General features: G+C 41.4%; 1 protein-coding gene across 5 annotated transcripts in view; it reads left to right on the plus strand.

Moving 5' to 3' along the window:
• LOC105281720 (segmentation protein cap'n'collar) overlaps positions 1–12523 on the plus strand; it is a 95308-nt gene that overhangs the window by 19008 nt on the left and 63777 nt on the right. For all 5 annotated transcript variants that reach the window (XM_011343152.3, XM_011343151.3, XM_011343153.3 and 2 more), the window contains one exon: positions 12063–12227. In XM_011343152.3, the coding sequence (XP_011341454.1) occupies positions 12063–12227 (165 nt within the window). The remainder of the gene's footprint in view (positions 1–12062; positions 12228–12523) is intronic.

Below are 12523 nucleotides of genomic sequence, written 5' to 3' on the forward strand. Positions count from 1 at the left end.
CACTCGACCTGTCGACCTATCGAGCTCTCGGCCGGATTTGGCTCGCCTTAACCTTCCCGCCGTCCGTCGGTCTCATCCGGCTCGTTAATATCTTTCCTCTTTTCCTTCTTTTTCTTTTTTTCATAATCGACACCATGAGCCATTTTGTACTAAACAATGTATACGTTACCGCGGCAATGCTTGGTGAATCCAGCGTCAGACGCTTCTTTTGCAGCCGTCGGATTCAAAGGGACGCCGTCCTCTTCATTTGTCAAGCGCCTCTTCAGCCCTTCTCCGACACTACACCTTTTCTATGTACGGAATAAAAAGAGACAGTTCTCCTCCGACTCTCGGCTGCAGGTGCGTCTGCTCCATAAACTCCGTGTTCACGTCGCGAAACGTACGAAACACTCTCGGCGGAGAGCATTTAATATCTTTTGAAGTAGTCCGACATGCATCTTGGCGATGTCATCTGCAATCTATATGTAGGTACGTAGACCGAGAACTCTGAAAGGATGAGATTGCTCAAGATTCGCGTTCACATGTTACATGAACAGTAACAATCAATCTTTTCTAATTTTATATTTTTAAATTTATATGGTCTTGTTTTTGATTGAAATTTCCTCGTAAAGCATACATTATTGAATAATTTTATTCAATCAGTCAAACTTGTTAGATATAAATATATTTATTAACATCTATTGATATTGTAATAAGTGCAATTATATTTTATTTAAATGTATTTTATGCGTAAGAATCTTTATATTCTATGTTGGCTATATACATGTTTCTTCAATCAGAAATTTTTTCTGATTTACCTTTGAAGAAATACGTTTTGTTGAATTTTAGTGGCGGTAGCGCGTAGATACGACAAGCAGTCTCTTTCACTTTATAAAATTTGGACTACATTTACCGCGTGGCCATCGGGAATAATGTCTCTCCCTCGACAAAGGCTTTCTGTAATTCTTTCCGCGGATCACTCCGACGCGATAGTATACAGGGCTTGAAACGCGATTCCGTTTGATCGGATGATTTCCAGGCTCCTGCCGCGCGGACTGTCTTTGAAAATATTTTGACATCGGGGAAGATCACCGTGTGATCGATGCCCGTTCCCTGGAGATTACATCGTGAATTGCATTTTCTCCATACGGACGCGCGGCGCATAGACTGCAGTTCTAGGTACGAATGACTCTCACAGAAACCGTGGCATGCAACCGTTGGTCGAAAGACCGTGCCATCTGCTCTATCGATTTTATAAGCTCGCAAATATTTCCTGGAAAATTCTATAACCAGAGAAATGTGATATATCGTCTATACGAGTCTAATAATCACTAGGAAAAGTAGGAATTCCTAGACAGAATTACGTGCGTATTTTCCAATACGATTATTATATATTTAAATCTGCAGGTCGTAAATATGGTCACTTCGATTACTCAGCTTGCAGGAGAAAGAATTTTCAAGGTTGAGCTCAATGATCAGTTCCAAAAGCATCTTCTAGGATCTTATTTGCATTAATGGCGACTGTACGTGCACGAAGGCGTGCATCGTGAAATCGCCAGGTTCAGGACCGGTTTTCTTCCAAGCGTAATTATAAGGTTCGGACCAATCGTGCGGTATCTCGAAAAAATTCGGGGGACCATCACCACCATCGGTTTAGCCGTGGACGCCATTTTTCTTCCGTTTTAATACCATCGTCAAATCTTCTCTTCGCGAAAAAACTTTACATTCTATCCAAATGCAATGATTGTTATCATAATGATGAAATCAAATTTACTATAGATAGCTTCATCTAAAGCGTCTGTTATCTAAGCGATCTCCATCAGATTAGCAGGATGAGTACTCGGAATGAGGAAGACGCTTTAGCAACGCGTTTAATTGATCGCCACGCTCGTAGACATTTAGCTTTCTCATTTTACCGCGGTAAACTGTAAATATATTTGCAAAAATTGCCTAGTAATCCGAAGCAGTGGAACAGTTCGATACGTGGTTTCTTGCGCGTAGCCTGCGTCCTGCCGACGTAATTAAGCGATTTTATTTGTTTGTTACTATACCGCTAAACCACTAAGACGCGCGTCATACGATGCATCGCACGTCCCCACAGAAGTAACCGATGCATATCGATGCAAAGAAAAGAGAGAAATATGCGACTCTATATCGATCTTCAAACTTCCATCATGCAGTTTCCGGCACTTTTTCCGATCGGAAAGAACACTGTGAGATCGAGCTGCTGGTCTCACGGATTTGCAATAATAAACCGAATCCGATTCACGCGACGATAGTACCAATTATCGAGTCGGGAAATGGATCGAACCCACGAGGCAATCCAAGGCTAAGTAAAGGAGTACATGTTGATTCAATGGCCGCGGTGGAACGAAAAAGGCGGGCGGGCAAAAAGAAAATGGTTCGGTTCATGTTCTTGCGACGGTGACCGAGATTGGTTCCGCGCTTTCTTCAGCTTATGCCGCGCATGGCAGATAAGGCACGCGCGCAGGAAAAGCTCGGGGATGAAGATAAGGATTTTTCTAGTAAAATGGAAGGTCTCGTCTGGATCGCGCAAAAGGATACGGGCGTGATAAATGATCTTCTTCCAACTAGTCTCTGTTCTAGGCCGGGTCTTTCTTCGTAGATTATCCTCGAATCCAGTTCTCGTCGACGTAAAACTTGGGGGAAGAGAGAAAGAGAAGGGAGAGAGTATACTCGCGCCGATAGTATGGCGGATCAGAATATCTCGTGTGTACCATGTACGCGAAGATATCGGCCATTGCTTTACGAACTCTTATGGACAATTGGCAAAATTTGACAAATAATTCTCCTTTAGTCATAAGACAGTTCTGATTTGCGTGATAAGATATTTCAGCTTGTTTTCTTTACAGAAATTGTCCTTTCGTCGATCACTTTCCATCTAGGTTTGAAAGTATAATGAGACTGATATTATATTTGTCAGAATGGATGTTTATTCACTCTATCAATCAGGAACGATCATAAATTGAGTATCAAAAAGCAAATGAGTGACTGTTCATTAACGGTTAATTAATGTGCTCGTAAGTAATCCGCTGCAACGTCATAGATTGGAAAAAAATCTCATTAAACACTGACAGGTAGTTATACTTTGTATCGATGTTTTCTTGATAATTACATGTTCTGAAAACGTGTTTAAAATTTTTTTTTATTTCACGTGAATGAATTATAAGCTAATGAGCCAGGATAATAGAACGTAATATACAACTTCAACACACGTGGTTATCTAATAATGCATGAAAATGGTATTTCTACCCGACAGCATGAGGAGGAATATTGTGCAACATTATAATGACTTATTATTTCAAATATGATGCATAGACAATTATGCGAATCTAACTAGTTTTGTTACTAATCTCGATCATTTGTCGATCTTGTTTTTTAATTTAGTTTAGCAAGCAATCCGGTTTAGCCGTATTTATTAATTTCGTGTTTATCAAGTAAATATCAATCGATGTCGATAGCAGATAGCAAATTATTTTCACGTTGCACGACGAACGTTATAATTATAACGTAACAACTCGTCGGCATGAAATCGTTACGCAATGTATTAAGTATATGATATCGCAGTTCACCGACTTGAAACTTGACTTATCGTTCGCAAAGTATCAATGTACTTGTAGTATTTGTGGTATCGAATTTTCTCTCTGAAGTATAACGCCAAAAAGCGATGAATGCAAAATACGTGGGCTTGGCATCGCGCCGCCGGGGATCGCGGCTCCGGGGTTGAGGAGGGAGAGTGTACGCCCCTGTCGGGGTGAACGATCGTGAGGGCACCGTCGGCGTTCCCTTTGTACACGCACCATTCCCCTACCTTTTCCATCTCCTCTCCCTGCCTCCCACCGACCGGGTACCTCCGCGATAATCCCACAACATAAATACGCGTCTCTCCCTCTGCGATTCCCCGCTTTCCCCCTTCCGCTTCTTCCTTCCTCCGCAACCCTAGCGGACTCCCCTGCCGATCGGAGAGTTGCGTGGATACATTATACGAATTACATTGATGATACGTCGATGGGACACGAGATAGGGAGGCGCTTTGGCTGCACCGATAGCGCCGGAACTATTTTTCATGTTGCCTCCACCTCCTCTTGCCGTCCGCCTTCCCGCACGGATCTTACATCTGCGGACGTTCGTTTCTTTTTCCTTTTTCTTTTTTCCATTTCGCGCGAAGGAAGAAAATAACGCAGCTCTCAGGCGGTCCGTGATTATGATGCAAATGACCGCGTTTCAGTACTCACGCGAGCGCTAAAGTCGCGTTGCACGAGGGCGCGATTCATTATTCGCAAGTTCGCTTAAACAGCTGCGATAATGGGCTCAAGCGGGTATATTTCTTGATATACTAATGTAATCCAAAACGCAAAAGGGTATCCAAAATTTCTGTCACAAGTTGCAATGATCTGTAGGAATCGGAAATCGTCGTAGCAACTTATGGCAATAACGACTGTCGGTGTCGTATCAAAACCAGACAGGAAACAGTCTCTAGTAGAATCATAGTTCCCATTTACGAAGTTGTGTAACCGGTTTGCCATTAGAATTCTAATCAGCTCGCGCTGTAATTAGCATTTTTTGCGATTTAGTCGTAGAGAGTACTTAGATCGCACGCGAATGACGTTTATCAAACGGATTTTAAAAGGATGCTACTGTAAATGCCAGGATTTGTTCAAATAATTACAGTTCGTCGATCGATCGTGAACAAACACGTGTGTCTCGATTTCATCTAGCTCACTAGCGACTGAAAGAGATGACACATAATAATTTCTTTCGTGTAGATGGATCGCATATATCATGATATTGAACGGACTCTTGACTATTCGGTCAAACAAATATTTGTCTACACGTCGTTGAAAGTAACCGCCGCCATTGCGACGCAGAACGTAACATTGATCGTTGGAGAAAGCGGATTACGATTCGTCGCCGGGTAACTACTCTGAAGCCAACTCTCCCTTTCCGGTCCTTTCTTCGAAAGGGTTGCTCGTTGACTGACTGACGCCAAGTTTCACCCTTGCTTCAGAAAACTTTGGCCGCGTAATTAAATCTCCCTCCTCATAGTGTTCTTTTGCTTGCTCATTACGTTACGTGCGTCGGTTCGGTTGTAACATTACATTAAACAGGGATGCTGCACAATTAATTTCATGAAAACACTGTCAGCTTCAGATTGTCATTCTTATTTTATTTTTTATTTCAATTGTATTTCGATTTTATTGCAATTCATCACTAATGTGAGATCTTTCAATTACAATAAAACAAGTATAAAATAATTATCCCAATATAAATTATTCGCTGCTTTTTGTAACAATTCCGAAGGTAATATATCGATTAATTGTATTTTGTACATCCGAAAATATTGCTTGTGTATTCGAGTTACGTTTTGGTAGAGCGATCGTTGCTTCGCGGCAAGACAGGCGTCCCCTAGGGTACGCTTCCTCCCTCTCCTCTCGTCCCAGATCCCACAGGATCATTAATCAAATTCCCCTTTAGCCTCGCCTCCCCCTTTATCCCCGCCTTGACCGAAGGCTCGGCCGCCATTGCTGTGCGGCTGCATGCACAACGCACTAATTAAAACCAGGAAATTAATGTTTTATCCCTTTGCACCTACTCTCTCAATACGACGTACCGTGCCACGTGGAAAATCCTTAATTTAAAAGAGTCAACTGTATTATTCATCCGATTGAGATTTGTACTCTGATTAATACAAAGATTTCGAATCAATGCAAATCAATACAAACTTCTACCGATACAATGTAACAGTCGTTACATTGAGAGTGATTAATATAACAAAAATACTGTGATAAAGCATAGAAAATTATAAGCACTTACTGTATTATAGGCACTTACTATATGCATAATTTTTAAAAAAGTCTGGAATTATTTCATTTCAAACTTGAAATAAAGATAATAAATATTTAGGGATACAATTTTATTTAGGAATAATATTAAATTATTTATGTTATTTATGTTATATATTATAAACTAGTTTTGTTTTATAAGAGATGTTATAATAGATTTTTAAATTTATGTTCTTTTTATATTCATTCTATATGTATCAAAGAATTGGACTAAAAAAGTAAAGAATTTCTCGATTAAAGTCAATACCTATAAGTCATATTTTTAACTATTTTTTATGCATACATAACGGAAAAAGAAGTCGGATAAATAAAACTTATTTTGTGTTACAATTTTTGTTCTCGTTTTGACAGATCAGATAAAAAACATTGTAAAGGTAAAGCTTTCTGCTGAAATTCTTTTGTCCGAAGAATGCATAGACATGACCCATGAGATCCATTAGCGGTCGATGCTTTTGGTCGACCGCAAAGTGTCCAAATGCGTTTGTAAGTACATGAATACTAAGTAATTTGGGAACACAGGATAGAATTTGTAAGATACCATTTACGGTTTCCTACCTTTAAGATGTTGGAAAGTCATTTGTTTACGAGTCGAACGGAAAGATCCTTCGGCGAAAGCCTTTCGTTGTCGTGAATACATTTGCGTGCCACCCAGTTGTATCTTATGAACCGATTTGTGCTGAATGTGACCAAGATTATACAAAATTCACAAAAGAATGTGTCCTTTTAATGAATCCAGTACATATAGCGACTTAAATATTGCGTCTTTTTTTCACAAAAAAATAACTGAAAATCTTGACCTGCATTTTATAAATATGGAATGTTTCCGCATGCCTTCAGTTAAATTTTTATTAATATATTTTGCTTAATGTGGCACAAAGGAAAGAATATTAATGTTCTCTACAAAGTTTAATCTTTTACCTTATAATCAAAAATATTTTTATTTATCCAGTTTAATTCTCAATCTTTTTATAGAAGCGATATCATAGATGTTTATAAAGTAATGTACAATTTGTACGGCATGTTGAATACATAATTATTATAAATTTATAGAGAAGTTTACTACGAAGCGACTGCATCGAAGGTTTCTCGTTTATAGCAAAAAGGTGGCAACGTGCCGGTACATCATTCTCTCTCTTCTCTCTAGGAACGAAAGGGTGGCGTGAAAATTGCGGATAATACCTGGTCAACCTAACGGTAGAGCTACCATTAGGCCTATTTATCGTCCACAGCAGGTACATCCTGACAGGTACACTGTCCGTGAACAGCGCGGTACTGCAAAAGATTCAGTGTACAAATGCCATTAGAAGAAAGCCGAAGGTGGCGTGTTATGCGATAATAAGATTACCGATAAATTTGTAAAGATCTCTCACCTCCCACACTAGCAAGCTAGCTTTACGGGTTATGTCTATAAGACACTTGTAAGCAGCCGACTGAATTTCTTTATGTCATTGACTTTTACTCCTTCATTTAAATTAATGATTTGTTAAGACGATTTATTAATTCGATTATTAACCATATATAACACTTAACATAGTTTCACTTTACTCGTATGCACCAAAATTGAAAATTGGAATTGAAATTTCTGCTCCAGAGTTGATATGTTTTATTTAATATATTTTTTGTTATATTATCCTCAGAGTAATTATCTGTATTCTTTATTAATAATTGTAATATCCTAGCAGTGCAAGAAACACAAGTTTAGTTAGAAACAACTTTAATGATTCGAAAACTGTTGCTTAGTAATTACAAAACTAATAATAAAGAACAATTATTTAACAAAAACAAAAGAATAATTAATACCAATACTAATTACTTAAATAGATATAATTACTTTGGAAGAAAAGCGAGTGCGAGATGCATACTAGGTTGCATGAAAACTAGAAAGCCGCACTGTCATGTTTCGGCGACAATGGTGTCTTGTTTAGCGAAGAAACCACCGTGAAGTACTTCTACAGATGTAGACCATTGTGTCCCTCATTACGCCAATTCGATGGCGATACTTTTTGCGTCTGTTTTTAATCGGACAGTGCACAGTATCACAATTAGCCAAATACCGAAACAGAACGGATTGTATCTCTGGACATACTTGATCATCTTTATTTTGGCGATTCATTCTACTTTAATCGCAATAGAATTTTCAGGTAAACAATCAATGCGAAACATCGTCAAGCTCTATTTATTGTTCGTTCGAAGTCGGAAACGGAATATTTTGGATCTTTTCAAGTTTCACAGGCTACATCCCGCCATACAGTCGGACGTATCGATACTCATAATTACTCGATATCTGTAGCGATACCGGCGAGCAGAGATTCGTCTTCACCGTGAGAATCGCGGAGATAACGGGAGCGTTGCACCTGTTACGGGCGGACGTAAAAACAATCGCTTTTTCCGAGATAACTCGCGTAGATACAATTGGTGGTCGATGTATCGGAGCCGTTTCGTCGGCGCGCGGTTTCTCGAAAGCTATCCCGCGCGCGACACATCCGATTCGATCGGAGAGACGGCCGATGCTAGATAAACGTCGGTTCGACCATTACCACAGTCTATCTCGTGTAATTACTGATCCTCAGATACATCTTCTGCATCTACATGGTCGTTTTGCGCCAGCTCGATCTCACCAGGTTTCTCTGATCGAATCAACTTGCCGGCGCACCAACATTGGTTCTCGCAGAATTTCAGGACATCAATCTGTTCCGGGGTATCGATCAAGCGATCCCCTATTCTTGGAGATCACGTAACTCCCTGTCACGGCGATTCGGATCTTTCACACTTGCAAATCCGTGTGATTGAGATTACGTAATTCTCAGCATTGGGGTAGATACGTGACAAATATTGTCTTACTCATCACGAAGTTCTCCCTTCTACCGTGCGTATAAATTTCTCGCAGCTCGCGGCACGGGATCGCGATGACTGGTCGTCATCGGAGATCATTTGGATTGGACAGTCGTGGGCACGATTCCTTTCGGGGCTCGAGAGTCCAGCCCGCCCGTAAATTGAATAGAAATCGAGGGCGACGATATCGTCCTGGGCGAGAGCGAGTGCATCGCGCCGCACGGCGCGACGCGGTTCGGAGCGGCGCTGCATCGCACAAAACGTGGGCCGAGCGAGAGGTAACTCTCTCAACGTCGCACCGCGGTACCCAGCTGTGGGCGCGGCGGGTATCCCGCTGCGTCTCTCCAACATGGCCGGCGTCATATGCACACCCACACCGTGTCCTCTCTCCCTTTACCTCTCACTGACCGCCGCTGCAACTCTTTTTCTTGATTCCCGCCGCATCGAATTGCACGGTCGGCGAGGTAATTTACAAAGCTACGCCTGCGAGCTGCGAGCGCGCCGCACGGAATCGTATCCGTTACATCCCTCCGCGACGACGACGACGACGACGACGACGATGAAGGCGGCTGCGCGCAAATTCGCGATCGCCGATAACGATACCGAGAGATTAATGGCGCCGCGCCGCGGCCCCTTTGTCTTTGGTCGGCTGGGGCACGTCAACAAAAGTAGTCGCGGGTCCCTGATTAATTAGGAGCGCGGGCGTGGTGTAATGGGTTGCTTGCTTGGTGGGAGATATTTCGCGATCGCAGAAATCACGCCACTGCTTTCTCTACTTGTCGTTCAACCACGTAGACGCGTATAAATAATGGCCCCTGTAAGCGTTTGTGTGTTATGCATATTTATCGTTCACGGTATACGTTGCTGTAGATATGCAACGTATCGTGGGACGTTGATTGAAACTTAGACGCTTCAAGGTAGACCGCGATAATAATTAGCATCTGAAATTCCTAGTTTGTGAAAATTCGTGTCGTTTCAGAATTGTTCTTACATTACTTTCAGCGCGTAAATTGCTTGTGTACAATTATTGTGCGATGAATTGGAGAGCTCCATCTGAGTCCAGTCAACGAATGCATTATATGCTGTTGTAGTTTTTACGACCCTTCAGAAGGACCTTAGTCCTGTCTCTGTATATAGCCGGCTCTCTCGAGACATGAAACCAGCCCGTCAAGAAAAAACTTCAATAAGAGAAAATAGGAAAAATCCTGAATAACGAAGGAACTATTCCAAGGCACTGAACAAGCCGCGATCGAGTCGCTACGCGCAGAGCCCAGCGCAGAGGAATCAAACCTAATCGCTTCCTGATTCAATTGTCTATTCAGGCATTACGCGGAGAGCCTCGCTCCACGTCCCTTCTCGTAACGTTTTTGACGGGAGTCGCGTTACGAGAGCCGCGGCTTCCTCGTGGTGAACACGCGTCGCACTTACGCGTTCGTCGTACGAGGTACGTCGGCGAAGTTTCCTGTCTCGCCGATGCTTCGACAAGAATCAAGCCGTTTAACCTACGTGCGCGTCGCTGACGAAGCAAAAACCATTGCTACAGTTTCAAGTATCGGCGCATCCACGACGGTACCACGTGGTGGGAACGCCGTAACGAGGGACGAATACAATGGAAATGCCTGGGCCCTAAACACGCGTTCGCGAACTATAATTGACGCGGAAGCACCGCGGAAGGTCTATTCGGCCGAAGACGCGGAGAGCTTGCCTATGTCCCGCTAGTCACTTAATCCGTAAACATGGCGGTTCGAGCAAGCGTTATGCTACCGCGCCGGTTTATCGGTAAATGGGAAAACGTAGCGAGAAGCAATGAACGTGTCGGCTAATGTTGCCACGTTTTTTTTCGATAAAGATGCAATTTCCATTGATATCAAGCCACGATTCAATTTTCTGCCTGTCAAAGTTAATGACGCCATAGGTTTTTTTCTGTACTTTTCAGGAAATCCAAAATGATAATCATTATTACTTTAATGCTAAGGTAGGAATAAGAATAACACCTAACAGTTTAAGTCAATTACGATATTATCATATCTTTAATTGTATTAAGTAATTAATTTAATGCTTGAAAGTTTTTAGAATTGGATAAAACTCAAAGCATTGATTCACAGACCTAAGAATTTATTATGACTTAATAAACCATATTAAATGGTGTGAAAGAACATTTAATTACTTGAAAATATAAATTGTTCAAAATAATCGACATCTTCCAAGACCAATGCTTTTCCCACAGTGCTTATGTAACTTGATAAGTCAGTCTCTATGTCTCTCTTTCCTTCTTCCTTTTTGAACATGTTAATTATTTCATGTAATGCCGTGAGCGCGGAGAGTTTTAGATTGGCGAGGAAAATCCGTAGATTGGTTAACGAGGTTCAGTACGAACTCGGCGAAATTGGCTCGATTAAAACCCACGGGGCAGCTGCCCCGAGGATTGTGCCCCGTCATGTGATTGGTCCCTTCTCCCGGGTCCTTTCTTCGATCTCCTCCATTTCGAGATGCATCGATACTCGGCCATCATTAATCATGCACTTTTGTACACACTCGTCGATGGGACTCCCTGCGAGGGACATCCGAGACGCAACAAAAATGAATCTCGAAGATCGAGACTGGGCCTGAACGGCGATCGAGGCCAGATGTTATTAACTTATGTAAAATAAATATAAATGAAAGCCGCGCGCGCACAGCATTCCGCTAGTATCGCGACATTAATCGCGCGGCTTTTAAGGGAATATTATGATTACTTTGCGTAAAAATTTTACATTTAACTGTGAATGTCGCAGGTTGCATCGTAAAATTAAAGAACGGATATGTATGTTAATCGACAAGGTTTATTTTCGAATAATCCGTTATAATCTTTCTCCAAAAGTGATACATATAAATTTCATGCTTTTTCCAGTATATCACCTGTTCCTTTCTTAATCGTGTACACATGATTAAGATAGAAAATTGTTTCGTACGTTGTAATGGCATTACGTTGGAATACTTGATATTTTATAGTCAAACGCGACTAGCTAAAAGGCTGTTTTAATTTCTGTGAATATCGTTTGTGAGGTGAGGATAAGATGAGTACAAGAGAGAAATAAATATCGACGTGAGACGGAACTTCCACCCGTATGCTCACAACTATTCGATTTGCATTTGAAGTACCACCCGCATGTATATTCCACTCTTTTGCTCGTGTAAATAGATAACAAAAGGAAAAGAGGTATCTTAATGCATGCATTTTGTTTCGTAGAATCATGCATGTCACTTTTAATTATAATAGCGTAAAGCAATACATTAGTATTATTATCAAATCATTATACTAAAAAATTCAGACAAATTAAATTTGCCAATTACGAGCAGTACCAATTTCGTACGCTATTATTAATGCCAATATGTATTTTGTTTTAGGATATGGACCTGATTGAGGTCCTTTGGAAGCAGGATGTGGATCTGGGATTTACGCTGGTGGAATCGGCGACGCCTACCAAAAAATCATCCACATCAGAGAAAGAATCAGCGGATGAAATCGAGAAGTTAAAAGCTTTAGAAGCTATTAACGCCACCAGTCAAAAGGTACAAAACAATTCTTTTCCGTTTTTTCTTTCCGAATGACATCTTGCATTATTCAAATTCTACGTCATCCACTTACGAAAGTCACGGGATTACGCGATCTCGTCGTTATTTCGATCTCCCAATCGCAGAGAGTAATGAGCAATTGTTTATCACGAGTGCGCCGCTTTCTGCTTTCACGCGCGTTAGAAGGAAGCGTCCTCGCTTCCTCGGACACAATCTAAATGTTCGTTTCTCCGCGTATGCCAACGCAGACCATTGATGTCTTCCTGTGTCCCCCGGGCAATTATCCGAGATAG

The sequence above is a fragment of the Ooceraea biroi genome, chromosome 2, assembly GCF_003672135.1.
Source record: "Ooceraea biroi isolate clonal line C1 chromosome 2, Obir_v5.4, whole genome shotgun sequence".
NCBI lineage: Eukaryota > Metazoa > Arthropoda > Insecta > Hymenoptera > Formicidae > Ooceraea > Ooceraea biroi.